This window comes from Squalius cephalus (genome assembly GCF_949319135.1).
Source record: "Squalius cephalus genome assembly, chromosome: 22".
Classification (NCBI taxonomy): domain Eukaryota; kingdom Metazoa; phylum Chordata; class Actinopteri; order Cypriniformes; family Leuciscidae; genus Squalius; species Squalius cephalus.
This window is the reverse complement of record NC_137143.1, coordinates 7,768,784-7,796,183: the sequence shown is the minus strand read 5'-3', so window position 1 is coordinate 7,796,183 and position 27,400 is coordinate 7,768,784. Positions and strand designations below refer to the sequence as shown.

The window sequence follows — 27,400 nt, the reverse complement described above, 5'->3', positions numbered from 1 at the left end:
TGTTCCCAATGGTGTTAGTTAATCGTCGTTACACACAGAAGTAGTTGCGAGACGGAACGGAAGAAGAGTAATACGTAATAGCTTGAAAAACAAAAGTGTCCACGATGGGACTAGAGTCTATTTATTCATTTATGATAAAGCGCATGATGGCAGTAGCCGATGAAATATTCGACTCTGTAAAAGACAGTATAATTGAATATGAGAGGGAGATAGAGCGTCTAAAGCAGGAGAACTGTTCTCTGAGGAGCCGACACTGCAGCTGTGCAGAAACATGCCATGGTCAGTATCACATTCACTATTATAAACCAATAATAAACAAGAACTGTATTCCCTCTATGATTGCCTTCTTAAAGAGAGGTAAGTTATCCAATGTATTAGGCTAACAATATTGAAGTCATATTCCTATAGAGAAAAAATAACGTACACGAACAAAAATAACCATGGTTTTACAATGTTTGGTCATATGGTAATACCATTATTTGAAGAACCTTGACTGTTAGTTACGCGAAGGTTTCCAAATAACGATCATAAATATGCTGTAAAGATATTATCAACACCAACATTTTTAATTGGCTATTATTACATTGTTTTTAATGTAAAGGTGAATAAATCAATATTGTGAGGAAATACGGACTCTTTAATCAGTTTCTCATTTTAATGTTCTTTAAAGTAAATTTAATGATTTTTCGAAAACTATACCAATACCTCTTGTTAAGAATAAAATAGGCTACATAAGATTACTGAAGTAAACTGGGTTGTGATCTGCATTTCACATTAACTTGAACACTGCTGTTTATTGTTTCCCTGTTTTTACTGTTGAAAACTAATCTTATGCCTCATATCACACAGATACTCAGAGAGATGGATGTCTGCAAGGTCAGACGGGTTCAGAACTGTCAGAAATACGAGTAAAGTTGGAGGTTGCCAATGTGATGTCTCATGAGCCTTTGAGTCAAGCTTCTCCTCTTTCTGAAGCAGTCACAGGGCAGGAACACCATGAGTGCCTCTCACTTCTGCCAGAGGTGATGCCGAAGAATGAAGACACACAGTCATCAATCACAGTTAAGTCAGAGCTGTGTGATAATCAGGCCAGTGAATCGAACTCATCTGCAGTGCAGTCTGGCAGCAATTGTCATGTTGAACTTAAACTAGCTGAACAAGAACCGTCGTCTCTACAACTTGAGCTTGAAACCTTTGATGAGGTGTTACAAAAAGCAAGGCGAAAACACCAGAGTGCATTATGCAAGATTTGCAGCAAGTCTTTCAGGAACAATGGACATTTGCGGAAACACATGTTAGTACACCAAAAAGAGAGACCTTTCTGCTGTGGTTCATGTGTGAGACGTTTTAAAACGAAATCCAGCTTGAAAGAACATGAGAGACTTCATGCAGGTGATTATCGCTACAGCTGCCCAAGATGTGGAAGGGGTTTTTCTCGATCAAATCATGTCAGAAAGCACCTTAAGGCAGCTTACTGCGATACACCTTAAAAAATGAATTTCAATTTTAATGTTTTATTAGATATACTGTATTGCAAATTAAAATATCAAAACAAATATCTGAGAGAGAACTCTGCTTTTCTTCTGATGATGTAATGTTATTAAATGAAATATTATTTCAAATATTTTGACTGCTTTATGCAGCGGCTGTAACTGCAGACAATTTAAGTAATATACTTTTAGATTCCCTTTTGATGTGTCCATATTTAAGGCCCTAGTACAGTCCCAGCCATACGAGGTTCTCAGTCTGGCTCCTTGCGTATATTATATTCTACACATTTTTAAAGATTAAAAAGCAAATGTGGGTCACATGGCATGATGCTGCTAGTTTTTCTTATCCAACAAAACAAAGGTCAACAATCCCTTTACTTATTCTACATCACTTAAAAAGCAATAATAATATGAGTTTTGTAGTTTTAGGTGATGATAGCAGTGATTCTAGTGCATAATCTCTTATACCCATTATATTAGAGCCCTGCGCAGACTGTTTTCTTAATCCCGCTCCTTTCTGAATTTCTAACCATTACCGCCCGCACCTGCAAACATTCTGTCACATCTTGTAGAAATTGTGAAAAAATGACACCAAAATTAGGGCTATGCTAAACGTTCAGAATAACAGTAACAGGCACACTATTTAATTGAATCACTTATAAATTAAATATATATATAAATGATATCACTGGTGTTTATGTAGCCTAGGTAATTAACATATAGCAAAAAGTAAATAAATACTAAAAAAAAACATTAAACGTACTTAACGAATGAATTAAATAATGAATCATTTGGCCTAGCCTGCTATGGAGCAAGAGAATGTTAATGATCGACTACGGTGAACTTCATTTGTTGACTCCTTTCTTGTTACACGGTACTGTGGGACCCGTGCTGTATTTTTTGACCGTCCACTCCCACCGCAGCAAAGGTAAAACTGCCCTCTCCCACGAGATTTGCGTTGGGACTTGGGACTCGTGGGATCCCAATCCCAATGCAGCTCTCTATATTATATGATCTACCACAGAAGATCTGCCTATGTTAACAAGACTGGACAGGAACTACTGTCATGGAAATGCTAATGTCCTGAAAATAAGTTCTGGGTTCCAAAACTAAAATATATGAGGTATTCTGGTAGTTTCAGTACTTTCAATGTAATAGACACAACAACTTTGTTTTAAAACATCTGTGTTCTAAACTAGTCTAATGAAAAATCACACAAGTTTGCCTCATTTTAATTCATCTTAATTTCAATAGACAATTTATATTAATTAAACACTTCTTTGTCGGATTAATGCACAATTGCATTCTGTACCACAATGGGTGAAGTGCAAACTGGCTTTATTGAAAACCTAGCAAGCTGCCGTAGTTATTTAAGGCAGCATCCTACCTGAAATGTAAATATGTGTAGTATGGATGGATTTCCAAGCAATTCTTTGAGCATCTTTATCATGGAGATATCATGGCGAAACAAGAAATTCCAGTTCTCTCTCTGTGAACCACTAGGTGGCGGCAATATGCTAATATTGGTGTCTCCATCTTGTGTGAAAGAAACAGAACTTCTACTAGGGTGAGACGCTATCAGGGTAGATTCAGCAGAATGTAATCAATCCCTGAGGTATTGAATGAAGGATAAAAATGATTTCATGAATGAGAGCTTTAGTCCAAAAAATACAAGTAATTTGCCAACATTGTGTTTTTAACTGGTCATCATATTTGTAGACTTCATTACAATAACATTTCTTTTCCCACAGAAGGACAAGCAGAAGATCGGTCAGTAGAACCACTGGACTCACAGCTCTCCCATGTGGAAATAATTCTACAACCAGACAGTGTAAATGTGGACACAAACCCACAGCACTCTACTAAATTATGTATTTCTGATCAAGGCCCTGGAAAATTTCACAGGAAATGTGACAGGCCAATCAAGCTTCATCAGAGCATGAAAAACTACATACGTTTGCCAGAAAGTGATCGAAAACACCCCTGTTCATTTTGTGGCAGGAGATTCTATAAGAGATGTCATCTCATAGAGCATTTAAGAATTCACACTGGTGAAAAACCATTTGGGTGCAATAAATGTGGAAAGTGGTTTGTACAATGGAATCAGGTAAAGGCACATATAACTAAGCATCATGAAGGAGATATGTCACAGATATCAAAGAAAAAAAGCCTAAATTTGTAAAACCGGTTTTGTCATCACCTCAAAAGAATTTAGAATAATGTTAGTTGTTAGTAATATGTTATACAGAGATGTTTGTTTATGTTCTACAGAGACTTTCATCTAATTTGTGGAAAGGAAATGGAATTCACATACTTTTTCCATACATCATTTCTGTCAGTCAAGGAGATTTCAAAGTGATTTTTAAAAAGTTGCTAACATCTGCACTATATATACATGTGTGTGTGTGTCTGCGCCTTCGCTTGTGGTTGTTTTTCTATCCCCGTGGGGACTTAAATCTGAATGCACACTGTGGCGAGCAGGACGAGGCCACAGGTGATTGCTGATGAGCGACACCTGCGCGACCCATCGGTCTCGTATCTCTCACGGAGGAGCAGAAGCATAAAAGGAAGAGCGACGATCGTGAAGGATGAGAGAGAACCAGGCCTGGACTATTTTATTTGTTGTTTTGTTTTATTGTGTGTGAATGCAGTCGACCGTAAGGGGCTGCCATCTTTACTTTCGTTTTTGTATTTTTTTATTTATTATTAAAAGTCTTTGAATGCTCGCCAGTTCCCGCCTCCTCCTTCCCACAACAAGGAACTGTGTTACACACACTGACTCATGGGGACTTGTGTTTTGGAAAATTTAGGTCCTCATGAGGGAACAAGCTTATAAATCATACAGAATTATTATTATAATTTTTTTTTAAAGGGGTGGTATAATGCCCTTTTCACCAGATGTAAAATAAGTCTTTGATGTCCCCAGAGTGTGTATGTGAAGTTTTAGCTCAAAATACCCCACAGACTTTTTAAAGGTGAGCAAAAATGCACCGTTTTTGTGTCTGTCCCTTTAAATGCAAATGAGCTGCTGCTCCCAGCACAGGGGGCGGAGCTACAACAGCTTGTGTCCTTTTATCTCACACAGACATGCACTGAAAATTGTTTAAACTGAAGTCAGAAAGATGGAGAGACTCAGAAGTGAAAACATGTAGACAACATTTCTGAATGGTTAGTTGGTGAATTTATGTAGCTTTTGTGTAGTTATTTTCTAGTCATTGATTAGCATATTCTGTCTTGATAGTCTATAAATCGTGTTCCAGGGGCAGGGTTAATGTAAATTTTTGGGGTTCATGATGTCATTAACCCGGGAGGAATGTTGTGTAGTCCCTACCAGCCGTTTGATGTAGTCCTTAAAAAGCAATTTCTTTAAAATAAAATCTCTCTTTGCTTTGAACTTTGAGCGTCGTAACTTTGCAGATGTTGTTTATGCTCAAACAGCAATATTACACACTAACACTAATATTTGTTCTTATGCCCTCAGAAAGGAACAAAAACCATAAGGTGATACAAGATATATAAGATATATTTAATAGGCTTCACATACAACTGATGAATGTATTAATAAAAAATGTATAAATTATTAATTGATTGAATTATTATTATTATTATTTTTAATTGCTTAGTGTTGTTCATCTCACATTGTTTGCTAAGGTACATAGATGGAATGTACTGCGGTGTTGGTAAAGCCCCATCTAGGATCGCAATTTAAATTGTTCAGTTTGGAGCGTTTCATTTTCAGTGAAGTCCATCACCATTTTCTGAAGTTATACATAAAATGATCAGAAACATCCTCAGCTGTCTGGTTGGTGCAGCTGCAAGCGACATTTTATGAGTATTTTATGAGTATTATAATTATAAAGGGCTCACAAACGTTTTGATTGCAACTCTATTTGATAATTACAAAGAAAGACAAAATAATATTAAAAATAACTTTCTGCTTATCAATCTCCTTGTTATGATGGGGTTGAGACAAGAAGAGAGGTGGATATTGATGCTGCATAGAGGTTAATAAAGAAAGCAGTCTTACACAGTCAAACACGTAGGAACAGGGAGAAACTGAAACAAAACTAAACATTACACTCTAGATTTCCAACTGTCAGTTAATTTAAAATGGAATCAACTTATGTGGCATGCAGCCTGTGCCAAGTTTTGAAGTAAGCATAATTTATAAGTAAATGAGTTATTGCTGAGTTGTTATTAAAATGTAATCTTGATTAATTTACATAGGCTAATTGTTTAATATAAAGCATAAAAATACCATCAATAAGTCATGACAACATGTTTTTACATTACTTTAACTTATCAACATAAGATGAGCAATTTTCAACTTTTTTATAATTTATTCAAGATTCAACTAATTTTAGTCAGTTTTGTCTGCACTTCTTTCTGCATATTACTAAAAATGTTACTACTAAGGATCGATTGCTTGCTTGGATCGATTGCTCCTGTCTGCCTTGCTGCTGGTCTGCGTCTGTATGCTCCGTATAGTTTTCTGCTTTGAATCTCTATTTACTAAAACTCCTGGTTGTTTATATTGCTAAATAACTTACACATCAACATATATTATATATTGTCTAATATTGCCTATCACATTAATCTGACATCGCTAGCTTTTATCTAAATCGTTATCACTAGCACAACAATCTAGTATCTCGCTGGCCTGTTAACCTGTTATTGGTGATTCTATTACATGGAATGTGAAAATAGAGACACCAGCGCCTGACATCAAAGCAAATTTAAAAGACCTGGCTAATGCTAACTGTAAATTCTCTGAGATTATTATTCACGTCGGCACTAATGATGTTCGATTTCGCCAGTCGGAGATCACTAAAATTAACATTGAAGAGATGTGTGGACTCGCAAGTACGATGTAAGACACTGTAATTTGCTTTGGCCCCCTTCCTGTTCGCCGGAGTGAGATACTTAGTAGACTGTCCTCACTCAATGGCTGGCTGTCTAAGTGGTGTCCACAAAATAATATAGAATTCATAGACAATTGGAAAAGTTTTTGGGGCAGACCTGACCTGTTAAAAAAGAGATGGTATTCATCCCTCCTGGGATGGTGCTGCTCTTAGTAATATGGCACATCTTAGAGCTCAAACATGACTTGGGGGTCAGGTCAGGAAGCAGACAGTCTGGCCAAACCGACCGACTGCTAGCTGTCTCACGTCACTGAGGTCAGATAAATCCCATCACATAGAGACTCTTTCACCTAGATATCATCATATAGAGACTGTGTCTGTTCCCCGAATTAGGAAATACAAAAAACTCCCAAACCCATTTAAAGGTAAAAATGTAATTGATGTTCAACAAATAAAGAACAGATATAATACAGATGAACAAATGATAAAGCTTGGGTTGCTGAATATTCGATCCCTTACTTCAAAAGCACTTATTGTTAATGATATGATTACAGATTATAACCTAGACATGTTGTGTCTGACAGAAACCTGGCTAAAACCAGACAATTACATTACTTTAAATGAGTCCACCCCCCAAGATTACTGTTATAAAAATGAGCCACATCTGAAAGAAAAAGGGGGTGGTGTTGCTGTAATCTATAGAAATATCTTCAGAATTACTGAGAAGTCTAGTTTCAAATATAATTCTTTCTGGAATGACTTTGACTCATTGCAACTCGACTCAGTGGACCTTATTACACTGGCAGAAAATGTTGTTGTTTTTGATCCTTTAACTATGGGTGGTCAACTCTGTTATTAATGTCAACTCTGTTTTGATCAATGTCAACTCTGTTTGTTTAAGGTTTTACTTAAAAAAAATATCATCATATGTGTTTTATTGTTAACAAATTTATCAGAATCTTATTAGCATAATTAGTATTCTTACTGCATGAAGTTTTAAAGGATTTCATTCATTTTTAAAGCCATGCTTAGAGAAAATGCACACACAATCTTGGCAACTTTTCAGTTAAATGTGTTGAGATTTTTACTCTTACTCTTTAATCTTATTATACTTAAAGTTGCATTAATGGATGAAAATTCAAAAATTCTCTTAGGGATGAAAGGTTTTTAAATTGTTTTTCATTTGTTAACTGTATATATTTGACCCAATTTGTCTATAACAGAGTAGACCGATTTGTCTGTTAGTACATTGATGTTCAATATTAATTTAATTTATTATTTAATTTAATTAATTAATTTAATCCCACTGGTCACAATAGTGACCGTAAAAAATGTTTTATTTCTAAGGCTATAAAAATGTTACTGAATGATCTATCAATGCATTTCCAGGAGATATTGAAATAATAAAGGGTCTCAATGAAATATGTGCAGTGTCGCATGTTTACTGTAAATTGTCACATGACCAGAGCTGTTTACTTTCTGTTTGCGCCAAGAGAAGAGGATGGCAGCAAGAAAGCTCCCAAAGAAAAGGGTGGTAAAGTATGTCAACATAAAGATAGGACATAGATTTTTGGTACACATCATGTTTAAGGTGTCTAGTATTAATATATGCATTTGCAATTACTCAACTTTGTTTAATGTGGTCATAGAACTCACAAACATGTCAACGGCAACAATAGTGACCGGTGGGATAACCCATTGTATCTACATACTAATACACATAGGCTAACTGTTCTACCTTACTTTCTACCTAATTTTACACACACACACACACACACACACACACACACACACACACACACACACACACACACACACGGTCACGTCTCTTCTGATGTCTGATCTCCACACACACACACACACACACACACACACACACACACACACACACACACACACATGGTCACGTCTTCTCTGATGTCTGATCTCCACACACACACAGACACACACAGAGAAACACACACAGAAACACACACACACACACAAACACACACACATGGTCACGTCTCCTCTGATGTCTGATCTACACACACACACACACACACACACACACACACACACACACACACACACACACACACACAAAACACACAAACACACACACTCACACACACACACACACACACACACACAAAAAAAAAACACACTGCACAGGTCAAATAGACCTATATTCAATCTGTACAATGGTTGATACAACACAGTATCCCACCGGTCACAATTGTGACCGATCATAAAACACACTTTTTCACACACTTTTCCATGAAAATTTCTAAAAATTATGATTGATTGTTTCAAAGGGATAATGACACATGATTTGGATATTTTTGTGTCTGGGAAAAATTTGGGATTAAATGGGTTAATATTTTAAATCTTTCAAGTTTAAGATCGGCAAATATTGAAAATGTTGAATTTAAAGTGCATTCTATGATAATACAAAAGTTTAACGGAAAAAAAGAAATCCTATTTTTTGTTTTCTTTCTCTACTTGAAATGTTCCCTGCAATTCTGGAATGAATTTCTTACTTTGTGATTTGTAAAATAGTATTTGTGAACCTCCAATGAATAAGTTGAAAAGCTGTAACTGCTGTGTTGTTTGTGAGAGAGAAAGAGAGAAAAAACTTCTATATAAAAAAAAACTTTCTCTCTGAGTCATTAAATTTATTGATGTTGTGACTTCTTTACACCTACAAATTCCACTGTCACAGATGCTCAGTTTTTCTATAATAATAACCTCACAGAACATGGTAGTAATCAGCCATCCATGCAAAAGCAGAGGTCGATGTGGTGTACAGGTACATCTGTCCAGGCCAACATCTGATGTCTTGATGCCTTCCGCTGGGGATCCCAGAAAACATGCAATAAAAAATAGTACAGTTCAAAATCTATCATACATACATCTCATATCACAAATTATCATTCCAGGTTCAATTCAAGCTTTGCTCAATATACAATATTTGTGGTATGATATTGCCCAAAATAAATGATTTCAACTCGTCCCTCTGAATATTCCTTTAACATTCCTTTAACAGTGACCTTGTCACGTTTTCTTGTCGTTTTCTTATAAGATTAACAGTTTAATGCCAAATATAAAATGTCCATGCATTTACAAACCTCATTTAGATAAATTCAATGGTAGAAAACTTGAATCAATCACATAGGAAAGCCTGTCAGTGATGTGCTGTAAAGTAAAAGGAAAGACACAGATAACAGTAAAACTTCATTTCAGTCATTTTATAATAAAGACATTAATTATATTTTTAAAAGATCTTGTTAATAACTTTGTTACCCTTTGTTAATGTTACTATTGTAACATTATTATTATTAGTAGTAGTAGTATATAAATGCTAGAAAAATTTCATCATGAGCTGTTGGCATGTAAATGAACATAATGAGAAAACAGCTCTATCTGAAACTTTTCAATCAAGTCAAAGGAGTACCAGCTCCTGTTCTAAAGTTATTATAGCCTAGTACACAGGACACACAAATGAGAGGTACAGCCTCTCCCTAATCTTACAAAATTACAAACAACCACCCTGACAAACACCAGTTGTATGAAGACTGTTTAAAACACCCTTCCTAATCCTCACATATCATCTAAAAGTGAATATAAAGTGTTATTTTTGTAGTTTCTCCTCCTCGAGACCTTATTTTCGGTTCAGACATCTTCTGGACGCCATCTTTCAGCCTCCACACAGTGGTTAGGTAGCGCTACATTAGGTCAGGACAACCTTAAGAACTGATTTCATTTGACTCATGTAAGTTATGTCATGTAACTCATGGGTAGGGATTGGTATCATTAAGTGGGCATTCATTATTCGAGCGGTTTGTGTGAGAAAATGAACAGTATTTATATCGTTTATACCTCTTGTACACTTTCCGGCGCTTGCGCAGACTAAGCCAGAACGCGCGCACACGTCACACACCAGGAAGCGCGCGCGCCCCAGATCACTTGGACATGGTTGTGTAGAGGTAAAAACTAATACTGTTTTCTCACACAAACCGCTCGTTTCGTGTCTTAGGCCATCAATGTGTACTTACGATGGGGAATTGTTTAATTTGGACTTCTCTGTGCATGCTTTTGAGGTGGTGACCATAGACCTGCATTATATAACTGACAGAAAAAACGGTTTGACCTAAAAATATCAAAATTGAAACTACTGCGGAAACAAAGACACCTACATCTTGGATGCCCTTGAGGTAAGCTAAAACATACCAACATTTTAATTTCAAAGTAAACTATCCCTTTAAGAGGTATAGGAAAATATTTTTGATCCAAGCTACCTGATGATGGCAGTAATGTACTGTTTAGTGCGGTTGCCAAAGAAAGAAGAGGAAGAAGAAACGGAAGTTTGTACATTGTAACAAAATGATCAAAATGGGACTTGTATCTATTCATTCGTTTTTGGTGAAGCGCATGACAGCAGTAGCCGAAGAAATATTTGACGCTGTCAAAGACAATATGATTGAATATGAGCAGGAGATAGAGCGTCTAAAGCAAGAGAACTGTTGTCTCAGGAGTACACTGACTCACAGCCGAAACAGCGTCTGTGCAGAAACACGCCATGGTTAGTGAAACATTCACTCGAAACTATTTTATTTTGTCATGATCAATGGGAATACCATGCTTTTTGGCCATGATCAATGATAGTACTATGGAATTATCTGAAGTACCCTGTTTCAGGTAACCTTCATGTTATCAGTCAGTCACGTTACACGCTGTAGGCTATATCAACGCTCAATCTCAAATATGTTGTTCTCACTTTTATCATATTATAATGGATGTCATGATGATAAGTTGTATTTAAATTGCCATTATTAAATTGTTTTTATTTAACCATGTAACGACTGACGTATGAAATAATAGTAAGAAAAGTCTAGATATGTTTAATATTTTATATATTTCAAATAAGATTTATGGTTGGTGTCATATTTGGTACATCAAGCTTTTCTTGCCTATCTAATGAGAATACTCATACCTCGGAGTAGCCTATTCAGTGACCCAAACTGAGCAGTGTTGTGCCGATGTGGTTGTAATATAGTCAAAAGTTAAGAATATAATAGCTTTGCAATGAAATTAATTTAAAAATAAATTGTTAGGTTTTTTATATCAGTTTTAGTTTTGAAGGGCAAAACTTACTGTATAATGCAATGCAATAATAATAATGATTGAGAAATGCACAATGCACAAATAAACTATCCTCAAATAGCCTACAGGTTGTGTCATTACTTTAACAGAGCTGCAAGATTCAGGATAAATTAAGAATCACAATTTGTTTCTAAATAGTCAACTAAACAACATGCAAATTAATAGAGGCTCTATACTGCAAATGGCTGCAGTGCAGTCTATTTTAAAAATATTGAATTAAGTAGAACTAATAATAAAAACTAAAAATGAAATCGTTTTGAATGAATGATTCAGTGGCAATTTTTTTTTTTTTTAAATCACTTCCCACCGTCTGGTCTAAGGATGTAATAGATACAATCTTTATTTAAATCATCATTACTTTCAGAAGGCGATTTACTCTCTTTTGATTGCTACCGTAGACATCAGTGTTTATATCCAAACTTTAAACTTTTATCCCTGTACTTCTGTCATAATTTGAATTTTAGTAACAAAAATAATGATACTGTGTAGTGTATTTGAATGACAACTGCTCTCTCTGGGTCAGTGGCAGCGCCCATGTAGATTTCAATGTTCCCCTATGGTTGTACTTGTCAAATTTTTAATACATACCCGAATCGTTGTCATTTAGGAATGAGATTATGTGGGTGTTTGAATTGGGATCACAATCTTTTAACAATTAATCTCACTGCTCTATTTTAACATTTTTAATATATTTAATATACTGTATGTTAATGTTTTTGAAAGAAGTCTCATATGCTCATCAAGCCTACATTTATTTGATCAAAAATACAGGAAAATAGTGGTTTTCTATTTTAATGTACTTTAAAGTAATTTATTTATGTGATGCAAAGCTGAATTTTCATCAGCCACTACTCCAGTCTTCAGTGTCACATGTGACATGATCCTTCAGAAATCATTATAATATACTGATTTGAAACTCCATTATTCTCAATATTGGAAACAGTTGTGCCTAGGGTTGCTAACTGCTGGAAAGGAAAATGAGGGACAATCGTGGTTCTTTTAGGAAAATAAGGGACAGAATAAGGGACACTCAAAATATTTGTACTGTACCACACAGTGTTATTTCAGTATCTGCAGTTAAGTGTATAAAAGGTTATCAGACATAAACACATTTGGGTCATTCTGTGTGAAATCAACCAAATTTCAGAAACTTTCTAGGCTCTAATGTTTTTTTGTGTGTGTGTGTGTGTGTGTGTTTACTTTATAAAAATCATTAAAATATTTCACAGCAAAAAGACACGTGTACCATAACCTGAATGAGGATTTTCTTTTGCTTGGAGACACATGGCAAATGTAAACAATATGTGATCTAAAGTCGGCTCTCAAAATATCAAGCATGATTGATGTCCTCCGACTGGATAAAATCATAGTCTAAAGCTAAAAAAAAAATCAGGACACTTTGCCTTTTTATTTGAAATGTGTCAACTCTGACTTCCCAAACTCTGCAAACTGGCTATTACCTTTGACAACTAGTGTTGACTCATCTGCCAATTTTGTGTAGTGTATTCCTGTAAATTGGTGGTGAATGGCATTTTAAATTGACTTGAACATTATATTTAGCATTTCCCTGTCTTACAAGTAAAATCTAATTTTGTGCTTCATGTCACACAGATACTCGGAGAGATGGATGTCTGCAAGTTCCATTCGGTTCAGAACTGTCAGAAATACAAGTAAAAATGGAGGTTGCCACTGTGATGCCCCATGAGCCTTTGAGACAAGCTTCTACCAATACTTCTCCCCTTTCTGAAGGTTTTAAATGGCAGGAACCCTCTCACTGCCTCACACCTCTACCAAATGTGCTGTCGAAGAATGAAGATATTGGTGGTACAGATACACAATCATCAATCACAGTTTGTACAGATACACAATCATCAATCACAGTTAAGTCAGAGCTGTGTGAAAATCAGGCTAAACATTCATACCCCTCTGCAGTGCAGTCTGGCAGTGATTGTCATGTTGAAGTTCCAGCACCTGAACAAGACCTGTCGTGTCTTCAACTTTACATTGAAAGTTCTGATGAGATGTCACAAAAGACAATTCAAAGTTACCAAAACACATTAATATGCAAGATTTGCAGAAAAATTTTCAGCACCAAAGGACGTTTGCAGAGACACACTTTAGTGCACCAGAACCAGACACCTTTCTGCTGTGGTTCATGTGGGAGTCGTTTTAAATCGAAATTCCACTTGAAAGAACATGAGCGACTCCATGCAGGTGATTATCATTATAGCTGTCAATCAGATTGTCAAATGACACTATGTTTGCCAGTCTTAATTCTTAATCCTCAAAAAAAAAAAAAAAAGTCTAAAGACGGGTTGAGTTAGGCAGGTCAATGAATTGGGACTTTAGGCCAAAGAATATAATTAATTTCCATTCGGGGGTGACCCATTTCAACACTGTGTTTTTAACAGAGCTGTAAAAATTAACACATGCCATTAATTTGTTTTGCACAATTCAAATCTGTACTGGTGTGCTATCTGTGAAGTGGCTCTCTGTCATCCTAAAAGTGTGCGTACGCACATAAGTATGCCAGAACCTGCGCAAAATTCCCTTTATAAAACCCAGTCAGCGGAAGATTGTGCGTAGGCTACATGCATCGCCCCCTTAGAAATAACCATATATGGAGCTTACAACGCCTAGTTTTCTGCATCTGCGTATCATCTGCATCTGCATATCATTTCCATGCATATTCCATCCACGTGATACCATGTTCAACAGTACAAGGCATTAAGAAAATATGAGATGCGGACTATGTGCAGTCCATTGCTAAAAATCGTTCAGTGATCTTGCCTTGTTTTAGAATAAATAAATAAAAATGTTATAACATTTCAGAGAAAGTTTTCAGAGAAGAGTTATTCTCAATCTTCTCCACTGTCCAAATTGTATTTAATTAGAATTTAATTGTATTTAATTGCTTTAAACAAATCAAATGAATGCAATTTAGCCCATAAGGTAAACATATATTTTAGGATGTTTATATATTTGTAATGGAAACAGATAAGCCTTATTTTTTAAAGTGTAAATAATTGTAAGCTCTTCACTGACAAAACATTTTAAAAATAAATCGTGCATATCTTACCGTTTCCTACTGTCAGTCTGTGCACGTCTCGACACAAATATCACAGCTGCGTTCAGCAGAGTTTGTACAGTACTGTGTTATAGGACTTATTCGGGCCAATGGTGTTCGATCACCGTCCTTCTGTGTCTGTTATTTAGAACACAAATTAAAGTGGAATTATCATGTGCCAAATACTTCTCGTTGTGGTTAAAACATTAAAACACTTTTAACGCATTTTAATACCAGGTGTAAACAGGGCCTAAGTGACAGCAGCCTAATAATCCCGTTTGCTGTCTGTCATTAGCCGCATTTCCACTGTCGGACCAAAAGCGGGGCTTCCGGGTCACTTCCGGGGCTTGATCGGGCCTCGTTGGGGCTTCCTCTGGGCCAGCGGCCAGGGTTTTTTGGGCTTGAGGCTCAGGCTTGAGGAGTTGTTTTGAACAGAGGCGGAGTTTATCTGAGTCTGGAGACGGCAGTGCCGCGAATGATTCCTAATCAGCTAATCAGCATTAAAGACTTTTTAAAATCATTTTAACTCAAAACTCACTTTCAGATTGCAGCGAGTGTTTGAATACCTTCTGTTTGTGATTTGATGTATAAGGCAGAAATATTTATATGCGATGCAAAAGTGCGTGAACCATTACCAAAGTAAACATGCTAAATATAACCGCTTGAAGAAATCAGACAAATAGTTTAGGCCAGGGGTATTCAATTAAAGTTCCAAGAGGTCCGGTCTCTATATTTCCTTCCCAGGGGAGGTCCGGACAATACATTTTTGAAACAGTTATACATTTCCATCGAGACAGCAGGAGTATTTAAAAAAAAAAAAAAACCAATACCTAAACACTCAGAATAGTCATCAAAGATGAGAATCTTTGGCCCAGAGAGCCAAAACAGTGATGTCTAAGAATTTTTACCAGAAATGTACCCAAAAAAGTAAATATTTCTCCCAACTGGATATGAAAATAAAAAGGTTAGATCAGATGTTTTAACAGGCTATTTTTATTTATTTATTTACTTATTTATTTTACATTTTGACACCTACGTGTACGGCACAAAGAAGACCTTGGGACTGAGAACGGTGAAAGGGACTTGGGTGTAGTGTTTATATCAAAGCAATAAACTACTGAAAACAAACAATGTACATAATCTAATAATCAAAACTCTCATCATGAGGACAAAACAAAGTTAACTAGTCTTTCCTTGTTGCCATCTCTAAATAACTTGCCAAATTTTAACATGGTTTATTATGAAATGCTCTTCATATGCTGATTAATAATGCTAAATGTAATTAATGAGAGCTGCAGTTTTGTTTTCTGCTGCGTTTTAGCCGAAAGTATCTATTTTGCTGCTCACCGTGTTCCTGCTACTGTTGTTATTAAAATAACCGCGTCGTCTGCAGCTCTAGCTTTACGTTTTTAGCAAGGGAGAGAGAGAAGCAACACAGACGGAGCGGAAAGGGCTTGAATGAAGCACTTTTGGCTCTAGATAAAAAATATTATAGATATAGCTCCGAAAGATCATTATTATAAACAACACTGAGTGCTTGTGGTGTGGACCGCTCCGTTGTTTTGATGCACTGCTCACTTTAATCTGTAGAAACGTTAAATTTGCGCAATTATGTCCCATGGTCCGGACCGCAGTCCGCCAAAGCTGTTCTTACAACGTTTTGTTGTACACTGCGGGACTCTAAACCGTTGATTAGACGGAAGGTGCTGGAACTCATAATACAGGGGATGCTGCCTGTCATTTAAAATGAAAAAACCCATTCGCTGTACCTGCCTGGTGTACAGTGAAGCAGGGTTAAGTAGCAGCTCCCCAATCAACTTACTGGACCATTTCACAATTTGGTTAATAGAGCTCCGGCTCTTTAAAGATAAATTCCAGTACCAGGACACCACAGAAAAAGACTAAATTGATTTGATAAAAACCCGATAAAACAGAATCATTAGTCTTTTGTCAATTTGAAATTTCCTTAAAAAGAACAAACGTTGATGCCCCTTTTTACACACAGCTTCACAGTTGGCTTCAAAACTCAACTTCGAATCAATGATTGCCCCCAAATATTTTGCCCCCAATGATTGCCCCCAAGATTGCACACCTTCCACTGTTTGACCCTTAATGGATGTGACTTCATGCATAGAAACCTTTCTAAAATCAATTACCATATCCTTGGTCTTCAGTAGATTCAAATGAAGGTGAGACTCCTCACACCACTCTACAAAGTCACAAACAACTGGTCCATGACTACTCTCATTATTCTGAAGCAGACTGACAATTACAGTATCGTCTGCGTACTTCAAAATAACACGATTTTTCCCGATTGCTTTGGCACATATTTGTGTGAAGAATAAACCGTAAAAGGAGAAAGTACACATCCTTGTGGTGAACCAGTAGAGGAAGTGACCTGTGCTGAGAGAGTATTATTTATTTTCACTCTTTGTGTCCTATTAGTTAAAAAGTCTAACGTCCATCCTACTAGGTTATTACTCAATTTAAATTGTTCTAAAAGCCCACTTAAGACGTGAGGTTGAATTGTATTAAAAGCAGAGGAAAAATCTACAAATAGAACTCTTGAATGATACCCCTTCCACTCCAAATGTTTCAAAAGTAAATGTATCAAGGTGATCGTGACATCCTCTACACCTCTTTTAGATCTGTAAGCAAACTGCATCGGATCTAATAAACCCTCAGTCATCCTCAATATTTCAGATCTCACAAATCTTTCAAGAATTTTCATTAAAACAGATGTAAGAGCCACAGGTCTAAAATCATTTAGCGTATTTGGCAAATAGATTTCGGAACAGGGACAATCATTGCATCCTTCCACACATTTGAAACATGCTGTACCCTCAAGGACATATTAAAAATTTAGTGAAATACAGCACTTTTCGCACAAAACTTGACTACCCGCCCACAAATATTATCAGGTCCATAACTATTTTTTTACTCCAACTGAAAGAAAGGCCCTTTCCACCTCCATTTGGTCTACAAAAAAGGTTGGCTATCATCAAGCTTGTGACGCAAGTCCTGGGTTTCCTTACTAAAATCAGTTGTAGCAAAACGATTATAGAAACCATTCAGGGCGTTCGCAAATTCCAAATCCAAATTATTTCCGTAATCAGACGACCTGATTATTGTGCTTTGAACTACCATACCCTAATATACTTTTCATACTGGACCAGCCCGAACCCAACTTATTAGCAGCCATCTGGCTCTCTAATCTCACTTTTATAAAAGGAAACAAGGAATTATGTCTCTATAAATGGCAACATAAAAACATCAGCAAGTTCATCCAAATCATCACCACAGCTTTCTCTAAACATTTTCCAGTCCGTGCAGTCATAACACTCTTGTAAACAGAACACAGATTCTTCAGTCCAAACCTTTACATCCTTTGTTTGTACTTTCTCTCTCCTTAAAACAGTCTTATATGTAGGTAATAGAAACACACAGTTGTGATTGGCCGAGCCCAATGGAGGTAGTGGAAGTGATTTGTTAGCGTCCCTCACTGACCCATAACACAAATTTAGTGTTTTATTCCGTCTGGTTGGGCAGGTGACGTATTGATAATAGTGTGCAAGTGCTTTTGCGACATGATTAAAATCTACCAATATAAAACTCTGTGCTTCAGGTGAAATCGACTCTAGTATTTGTACCACCTCAAAAATGGTACTAGCATCAGAAACAGCATCTGCCTTCGGATGGATATACACAACTCTCATAACAATTTGTGGAAACTCTTGAGGCAAATAAAAAGGACGCAATGATACTGTTAAAAGTTCGACATCCGAAGTGCAAATCTGTTCTCGAGCAGTCACAGCATGGCAGTATCGTTCGTTATCATACAAACATACCCCACCACCTAGTTTTTTTTCCCGTCACCTCAGCCTTTCGGTTCAAATGAAACAGTGTTCCAAATCCGTCAATGCACAGGTCAGTGTCTAGGTCTTGCTCATTGGACCATGTCTCGGTAAAAGCCAGGATGCCATCGTTTTTTAAGTCCTTCTGGAATCGAACGTACCCCTGAAGTTCATCCATTTTGTTCCTCATGGACTGAACATTCCCCAGGATCACAGAGGGCAGAGGAATCCGTGTCAGATGCTGCTTCCTCAGGCGTAGCTTAACACCACCTCGTTTTCCCCGCTTCCTTCTCCTTCCCCTCGTTTTTCCTGATTTTTCGTAGGGTTGTCTCAAAATAAAGTCTGGGAGCTGTGAGACAAAATCCAACAACAAAAATGCCAACAAACGGTCACTTTTATCATGATAGTTTTGCGATCTCGCTAGTTTCCAGTGATTTCTTTCTGATAAAACTTCCATTTGGTGGTGAAATGATGGGTTTGTGTGACGTTGTTCCAGAGAGGCGCGTTGCGGGCAGGTTTTAGTGAAGCACTGTGGAGCTTTAGGCCTGGAAACACAGTGTGGTTTTGGGCTCGTTGCTACAGGTCTGAGGCTCTAGCCCAGCCCGGCCTGTTTAAAGCCCTTACTCACACTGACAGGGGAAAAGCGGCTATTATTGTTAATCAAAGAACAAAAGACAAAGAGAAAATCTCTTCCTGCTCTTTCAGTTATACTGTAATGTTGAATGGCTGTAATTAACCCTTTGGTGTTCTTCGGGGTCTTTTTAACCCGCAAATGACTTTTGCTGAATTTTAAAAAAAATGTTCTCTTTGTCCAAATGGCATGAAACTTTGTACGGCTCTCAACCCTTTCTAGATCTACAAAAAAAAAAAAAAAAAAAAAATTTGTAATGATATCTGTTTTTATGTTAGTGTGAAAAAAATAGTCACACTCGTGATCTTCGGGGTCTTTGGGGACCCCGCATAAAAAATGGACAAAATTCATCATCAAAATCAGAAACAACGCAGAACACACATGGACAGAAATGAAGTGGCACACTTCTAACAGTGCTAAAAACATTCATAATGCAAAATTATCATGCACACACACACACACACACACACACACACAGAGAGGAATAAATTTGTGAGACTATAAAAACTGCTCTCTTATAATTTGTCACATAAAATAGTCCAAAATGCGGAACCACCACAAAAATAAATTTGGTGACACTGACACATCGACAGTGTGAACACACACACACACACACACACACACACACACACACACACACACACACACACACACACACACACACACACACACACACACACACACACACACACACACACACACAGAGAGAGAGAGAAAGAGACAAAAGTTACTGCTTTATTTGCTCATTTGTTATGCTGTTCAGTTCATTGCATTTTGATGTTCATGTCATGTATTTGTACTCAATATATAATATAACTGTACATATCTGTTCTGTTACAGTTAGTAACTGAAGTGTAGATTACATTTGTACAATTATATGAAAACAAAAGAAGACTGAAATAAATGATAAACTCTAAAAACTCAACTTTTATCTTTTTCAGGTTTGATTCTAATCATAATGTAACATTATTGAATTTTTTTTTTTCAGTACAAAAAATGCTAAACTTTGACAAAGTCATTTTTATTGTTAGAATTGTGATTTCATAATATTTATATATGAATCCAACTGGAAAAAAACTTGTGAAAAGATATCTTTCAGTTAGTCAAATAGCAAATAGTATAGTGGAGCTCTATAGCCATCTAGTGGCTAAAATGATAATTGTCTACTTTTAAAACATTTTCCAAAATATGGGCAAAAATTTTACACTAAACCATGTCAAATTATCCATGTTATTCCCATAAATGAAATTTAGAAATTTGGGTCTTTTATAAAGTGAATTTTACATAAAAAGCTGCTTTTGTATAAAAACCTGCACAAATGTGGAGTAAAAACATTAATAAAAATTACATTTGTTAAAAATAAAAACTATTATTCTGTTACAAAATTACATGTTATTGTCTGGGGTCTCTGGAGACCCCAAAGATCACTAGTGTCACTCCAAATGAAGAATATCAGAGGGTTTAATGGATAAAATTGAGAAAAAAAAATATTAAATAGAGACATCAGTATCAGTACTGGTATCAGTGATACTGGCCTTCATTCATAGTACTTAGTAAAAAGATGCCATTAAACAAATATTTAAAATATACAGCCATTGTTGTTTCTACATTGTTTTGGATACTCAGTGTGAAAGTATTACAATATTAATTAAAAACTTTAAAAATTTGTGATTAATTCGTTTATATATAATATTTCAATTGGCAGCACTAATTTTTAACAAATAATCATATTTGTAGACTTCATTATAATAACATTTATTTCCCTACAGAAAGGCGAGCAGAAGATCGGTCCGAAGAACCACTGGACTCACAGATCTCCCATGTGGAAATAATCCTGCAGCCAGACTGTGTAAATGTGGACACAAACCCACGGCACTCTCCTAAATTAAGTTTTTCTGATCAGGGACCTGGGAAATATCCTTTCTATTGTAAGATTTGTGATAGGCCATTCAAACGTCAAAAGAGCATGAAAAGCCACATGCTTTTACACCAAGGTGATCGAAACTACCCCTGTAAATTTTGTGGCAGAAGATTCTATAAGAGCTGGCATCTTGCAGAGCATTTAAGAATTCACACCGGTGAAAAACCATTTGGGTGCAATAAATGTGGAAAGGGGTTTGTTCAGTGGAATCAGGCAAGATCACATATAATCAAGCACCATGAAGGAGATATGTCACTATTATCAAAGGAAAAAGCCTAAACCTGTAAATTGGCTTTTGTTATTACCGCTTCTTTAGCAAGGAAATTAGAATAGTAATGTTAATTTTGAATTTCTGATGTACATTTCTAATAATAAATGAGACACGGAGACATTTATCTCAGGTTTTGTAGATACACATGCTCTTCCTACATCCCATGTCTGTCATTTAAAAAAGCCAGTTTGCTCATTATTTACATTTTTTACAGCATTTTACACAACATACATGGTTTCAGTGCAGCTTTACAGATTTTTTTACAGACTAATATATTACATTTCATAGGTATTCATTGTGCAGTTCTTGTTAATGCTTAATTAAACATTATTCATTAATATATTTGTCATTATTCCGCCAAAAAGCGAACCAAAGGCAACTTATTTAGGGTGTACTCACATTAGGCGATCAGAACTGTGCCCAAGCACGTTTGACACCCAAAGTCAGGTTTGTTTGACTTGTGTGATTGCTCAATAACACATGGAACGCTGAACCGTGCCCTGGCCCGTTTGAAGAGGTGGGCTGGGTTTTGGATCGAAAAAATGAATTTCAAAACATCTAGACATCAAATAAGAGTAAAGATGTAAAAGAAAGTGCATAAACTGAAAATCACACTTCCTGATTCGCCCTGTTGATCCGCATGACTGTGTATCCATCTAGTGTGACCAGAGAACAGAACGGCTACTACTTGAATGTGCACTAATGTCATCATTTCAACAAACACCTTCTATTACTACTTGGATAGTACACTTTTGAATTAATTTGAGTATATTTATTGTTACATTGTTTTGTGTATATTTTGTTAGTTTTTTGCTCTGTTATTCTGTTCCCTGTTGTTTCTTTATTCCGCTCCTAGGTGTGCGATCACTGGACAGGAGCCTGTCAATCATCATGATGATATTGTTCCACTCAACCAACCCGCTGACATGCCAGCCGCATAAAAGGGCTTGATTTCAAGGTGTGGGTGTGAGCAAAGTCAGCAACCCATGTCACTCGAGTTAAAGCTAATTTATACTTCTGCGTCGGACCTATGCCGCAGCCTCTACGCCGCATGCGTCGGTTTTCATTTATACTTCTGCGTCGTTGTCCGCATCTACATGCAATTGCACATGGTGACCGCTACTAGGCAGTGTCCACGGGCATGTTGATGGTGTAACCCACAGCAGAATTATTTGCCATCTGACAGTCTTTATAGTTTGACAAAGATGTATCGTACAGATGGACATATCTTCGGACTTCCTCGGCCAGTCGTGAATTTACTACTTTAAGTTGTTGCTTGGCTTTGATTTCTAATTTGGTTGATTTGTGTTTGTGCCGTAAATGAGTATTTATTTATTTGTGGTATTTTCATTATTAGCTTTTATGCTCAGAGTGATCGCAACCCCCAGTGTCTTTGGTCTTTATTTAGCGTAGTTCATTTAAGGCTTCGTATATGCTAAAATTTTTGTTTTCACATTTTCTTTTTTGTAGTTAGTTTAGAGGGTTTGGGTCATTAGTTATGGGAATTGCTTGGTTTTGTTCTTTTTGATTTGGCAACACTCTTTTTCCCCATGGAAGGTTTTTTTTTTTAAAAAATTTTAGATAAATTATACATGCGTTTCAACTTATCTCTGTTTCATTTATTGATTCTGTTGTTTGCACACATGGTAACAGTTGTCTCACTTAAATGTTACGTAATAATCCCACCTGTCGTGGAAATTCTCTATACGAATACAACCTACTAAATCTGACTTCTTCACCACGGGCAATTCAAACAACTTCCAGTTGTTAATATGATAAAATAATATACTACAGTATCTCAAAATAATTCCTTGAATACTTAAAATCCAATCCAATACTTCCCTGAAGTATGGTGATGACGTCCCGTCAAGAAGCTACTATCACTACCTCAATTACACATGCACACAGGTCTTTAGCATCTATACACTCTCACCGTCCTTCTCAGGAGTACGCTGGTCTGACATAGGATCATTAATACTTAGAGTATTACAGCCTCACCCCGAAGGCGGCTCTATAGTCTTCCGACACTATCACTGTCTCTGCGGTGGTCTTTTGAGCGTAGAATCTTTAGCCTATATCTGACACAACTCCCAAGTTGCTCTTTGCAGAAATGAAGTTTTATTCACGGCTGGGAGATCACTGGCCACAACAACCAAGTGAGTCTCTTGAACAAAAATGTACATTTAAATCTTACAGTTAAGTAAAATTCAGTATCACTCAAATCTTCTTCACTGTGATTTGTTCTGGTGATTAGTTAAAAATGATCTAAGCTAATCATATGACTGTTAGTTCTACTGTGTTAAGCACTTTTTGGGTAAGTATATATGATCTTTGACCTGAGCATCCTTAGTCTGCATTTCTCTGTACATTTAATAGTGAAAATACCCATTACATAAAATATTTATATCACACACTATAACATCAAGCATGTAAAATTGGGTTTATTACGTGTTTGGTTCTCACCTTATTGCTGAACAGGAATTGTAATTTGCGAATAAAGCTGCATATTCCTCCCTCAACCTCAGCTGCCCCCATAATAATCTTGTGCGTGCAGCATGAGAATGATTAAGTAAAAATCACTGATAGGCTACATAAGTGGTAGGCTAAATATATTATGCAGCCTATTAGCAAGAGCATGTTTCTGTTTTCTTCAAAACAAAGTTGCATCAGAATGACTTAAGCGTGCTCAGTCCTGGAACCATAGACTGGAATGCTAAAGTGCAATTTGAGTGCAGGCCATCGAGGGAGTCAGGAGGGGTGACAATCAGGCTCATTATGAGGCAACCCTGCCTAGTGCGAGTACGTTCTTAGTGTTTATAAGCTTTTACCTATATAGTTTATTGAGGTTAATGTATATTGGGAAAGTCCCTTCTAGGATCGAGGTGTGGTAGATGGCAAAGAATTATCTGGATGTTGTCTAGCTTGTCCCCAGATAGACATTATACTTGTATGACTGTATCTGCTATATTATGTTACCAGTATGGCTGCAGAGTTAACTGGTTTGGCTTAAAGAATTTTAATTTGTATTTATTTATTTATTTATTGATACCTGGGCCCCATTCTTTGTATGAGTATTACTCATCAACTTACTGTTGAGGATTTGACATGATCCAGGATTGTTAGGTGTTTCAAAGCTCATCCTGGAGTTGCTGTCATAGCAGCAGGTCTGTAATTTTAAAATTAATTTGAAAATAGTTATAATTGTGTAGTCTATAATAATTCATGGCCAATTTTACTCATTTATTAGATTTATTTGTGAGCGAATAATTATCTCATAATTTTATTGGAATCGTACACACATCACCTACAGTCTGAACCATACATTGATTTGAAAAGTGACTGATATTATGCCGGTTGCTTGATGCAGCGCTGGAGATTTTAAGACTTAAAAGCAACATAACATAAGAAATATCTACTATTCCATTTTAGAGAGAGAGAGAGAGAGAGAGAGAGAGAGAGAGACAGACCGACATTGTTCTTTTTTTAATTATTTCTTTATTAATTATAATTTCATTACATTATATTGCTGTCTATCGATATATCAATTACACACTGTTCAGTTAGGTAGAATGTAACAAACTTTGTTGTGATTAATCTTCTAATTTGTTTTTGTAAACATTTTTGATATTTCAGTTTAACTAGGTGTAAGATCTGCATTATCTGTCTTACTAAGGAGGGACTTATTTTGACGGGTATTATAGTCTACGGGTAATGAAAGGGAGAGCACACAGTTCATCAGAGCTGTTTTGCAGCTATAAAGTTTGCAAGTTATTAAGCACCCCCCGGAAAGGCATATGGTCTGTATTGATTTCATTTTTTTAACTTTAGTTAGTGTGTAATATTGCTGTTTGAGCATAAATAACATCTGCAAAGTTACAGTGCTCAAAGTTCAAAGCAAAGGGAGATATTTGCTTTAAAATAAAAAAATTTAAGGACTACAACAAACGGCTGGTTGGGACTACAACGACATTCCTCCCGGGTTAGTGACATCACCAACCCTACAATTTACACAAACCCCGCCCCCGGAACATGATTTATATCAGGACAGAATATGCTAATCAATGACTAGAAGATAAGTCAAGTCAAGTCAAGTCAACTTTATTTATATAGCGCTTTTCACAATACAGATTGTATCAAAGCAGCTTCACAGTATTAAATAAAATAGTACATCAGTGTTTGTTTCTAGTGTAAAACGTCCACGTTTGGTAATGCTGATCAATAGTATTGTTGATTGGTTAATTAAATTAAGTATCCCCAACTGAGCAAGCAAAAGGCAACAGTGGCAAGGAACCGAAAAACTCCATCAGGTGACCTAATGGAGAAAAAAAAAACCTTGGGAGAACCCAGGCTCAGTCGGGGGCCAGTTCTCCTCTGGCGTTTATGAACTAGAGACCGGATTTAACTGTAAGATTAAAAATATTATATAAATGCCTGGCTGAAGAGATGCGTCTTTAATTTAGTTTTAAACTGGGAGAGCGAGTCTGAGCAACGAACAGTATCAGGAAGGCTATTCCAGAGTTTTGGAGCTAAATGTGAAAATGATCTCCCTCCTTTGGTTGATCTGGATATCCTAGGTATGACCAAAAGCCTCGAATTTAGTGATCTTAAAGAGCGCGATGGATTATAGGGCGATAGAAGATCGGTTAAATAAACTGGAGCTAAGCCGTTTAGGGCTTTATAAGTCAGTAGCAATACCTTGTAATTAATACGGAACTTTATAGGTAACCAATGTAGTGATGATAAAATTGGTGTTATATGGTCAAATTTTCTTGATCTAGTAAGAACTCTAGCGGCGGCATTTTGAACTAACTGTAGCTTGTTTATTGAGGATGCAGGACAACCAGCTAATAAAGCATTACAGTAATCTAGTCTCGATGTCATGAACGCATGAACTAACTTTTCTGCATCAGAAACAGATAGCATATTACGTAGCTTAGCAATGTTTCTAAGGTGGAAAAAGGCTGTTTTTGTAACATATGAAATATGATTTTCAAAAGACAGGTTGCAGTCAAGTATAACACCCAGGTCTTTTACTGTAGAGGATAAAGTAACAGAACATCCTACTATGTTAAAGTTGTATTGTGAAAGGTTTTGTGGGCGGTTTTTTGAACCGATAAGTATTACCTCTGTCTTGTCTGGATTTAATAAAAGAAAATTGCGCGTCATCCAATCTTTTATATCTTTAACACACTCTGTCAATTTGGATAATTTAGCGTTTTCATCCGGCCGTGATGAAATATATATTTGAGTGTCATCAGCATAACAATGGAAACTAATTCCATGTTTCCTTATAATATTTCCAAGTGGCAGCATATATATTGAGAATAATAGAGGGCCTAACAAAGATCCTTGCGGCACTCCATAGTTTACTGGAGTTATGATCGATTTTTCTCCATTTAAATAGACAAAATGGTATCGGTCAGATAGGTATGATCTGAACCAGCTTAATGCTTGTCCTTGAACACCAGTATAATTTTGTAGTCGATCTAAGAGTATTGTGTGATCTATAGTATCGAACGCAGCACTAAGATCAAGTAAAACTAGTATTGAGATACAGCCTTGGTCAGAAGCTAAGAGTAAATCATTTGTGATTTTAATGAGCGCAGTTTCAGTGCTATGGTGCGGCCTGAAACCAGACTGAAACTTTTCATAGATGTCATTTTCTTGTAAGAAAGAGCCTAGTTGGGCAGACACAACTTTTTCTAGTATTTTAGACATAAAAGGAAGATTTGAAATGGGTCTATAATCTGCTAGGTTATTTGGGTCTAATTGTGGTTTCTTAATGAGTGGTTTTATAACTGCCAGTTTAAATGTTCTTGGAACATGACCTAAAGATAAAGATGAGTTAATAATATTGAGGAGAGGCTCTTCCACTATAGGTAACACTTCTTTCAGTAGTTTAGTTGGTATGGGATCTAATAAACATGTTGTTGTTTTAGAGGAAGTGATAAGTTTATTTAACTCTATTTGTTCTATAGTTGTAAAGCACTGTAATTGTTCTTGCGGGGTGATAATTGAGGCTGAATTATAAGGCGCGATTGAGGATTGAACGTTTACAATTGTGGTTCTGATGTTTTCTATTTTCTCAGTGAAAAAATTCATGAAATCATTACTACTAAACTGTAACGGAATATTTTGTTCAGGTGACGCTTGTTTATT

General features: G+C 36.4%; 1 protein-coding gene across 5 annotated transcripts; it reads left to right on the top strand.

Moving 5' to 3' along the window:
* On the top strand, positions 1-22,847 carry LOC307150154 (uncharacterized protein). 5 transcript variants are annotated; one of them, XM_079857009.1, is made up of 4 exons: positions 10,682-10,916; positions 13,109-13,318; positions 13,349-13,711; positions 20,819-22,847. In XM_079857009.1, the coding sequence occupies exons 1-4, from the start codon at positions 10,718-10,720 to the stop codon at positions 21,247-21,249; spliced, it is 1,203 nt and encodes a 400-aa protein (XP_079713135.1). In that variant the 5' UTR covers positions 10,682-10,717; the 3' UTR covers positions 21,250-22,847. The 5 variants fall into 5 exon arrangements, with proteins under 5 accessions (XP_079713137.1, XP_079713138.1, XP_079713136.1 ...); XM_079857011.1 differs by lacking the exons at positions 10,682-10,916; positions 13,109-13,318; positions 13,349-13,711 and adding exons at positions 1-279; positions 850-1,392 and having other exon boundaries at positions 20,819-21,581; XM_079857012.1 differs by lacking the exons at positions 10,682-10,916; positions 13,109-13,318; positions 13,349-13,711; positions 20,819-22,847 and adding exons at positions 1-279; positions 850-1,392; positions 3,245-4,220.
* The last annotated feature ends 4,553 nt before the right edge of the window (positions 22,848-27,400 follow it).

Bases quoted from the DNA above. Each gene is read 5' to 3' on its own strand.
- LOC307150154 (XM_079857008.1), top strand. From the start codon at position 10,718: ATGATCAAAATGGGACTTGTATCTATTCATTCGTTTTTGGTGAAGCGC. The intron at 10,917-13,108 runs GTTAGTGAAACA...CATGTCACACAG, and splicing joins CTGTGCAGAAACACGCCATG to ATACTCGGAGAGATGGATGT. The intron at 13,712-20,818 runs GTGATTATCATT...ATTTCCCTACAG, and splicing joins ACATGAGCGACTCCATGCAG to AAAGGCGAGCAGAAGATCGG.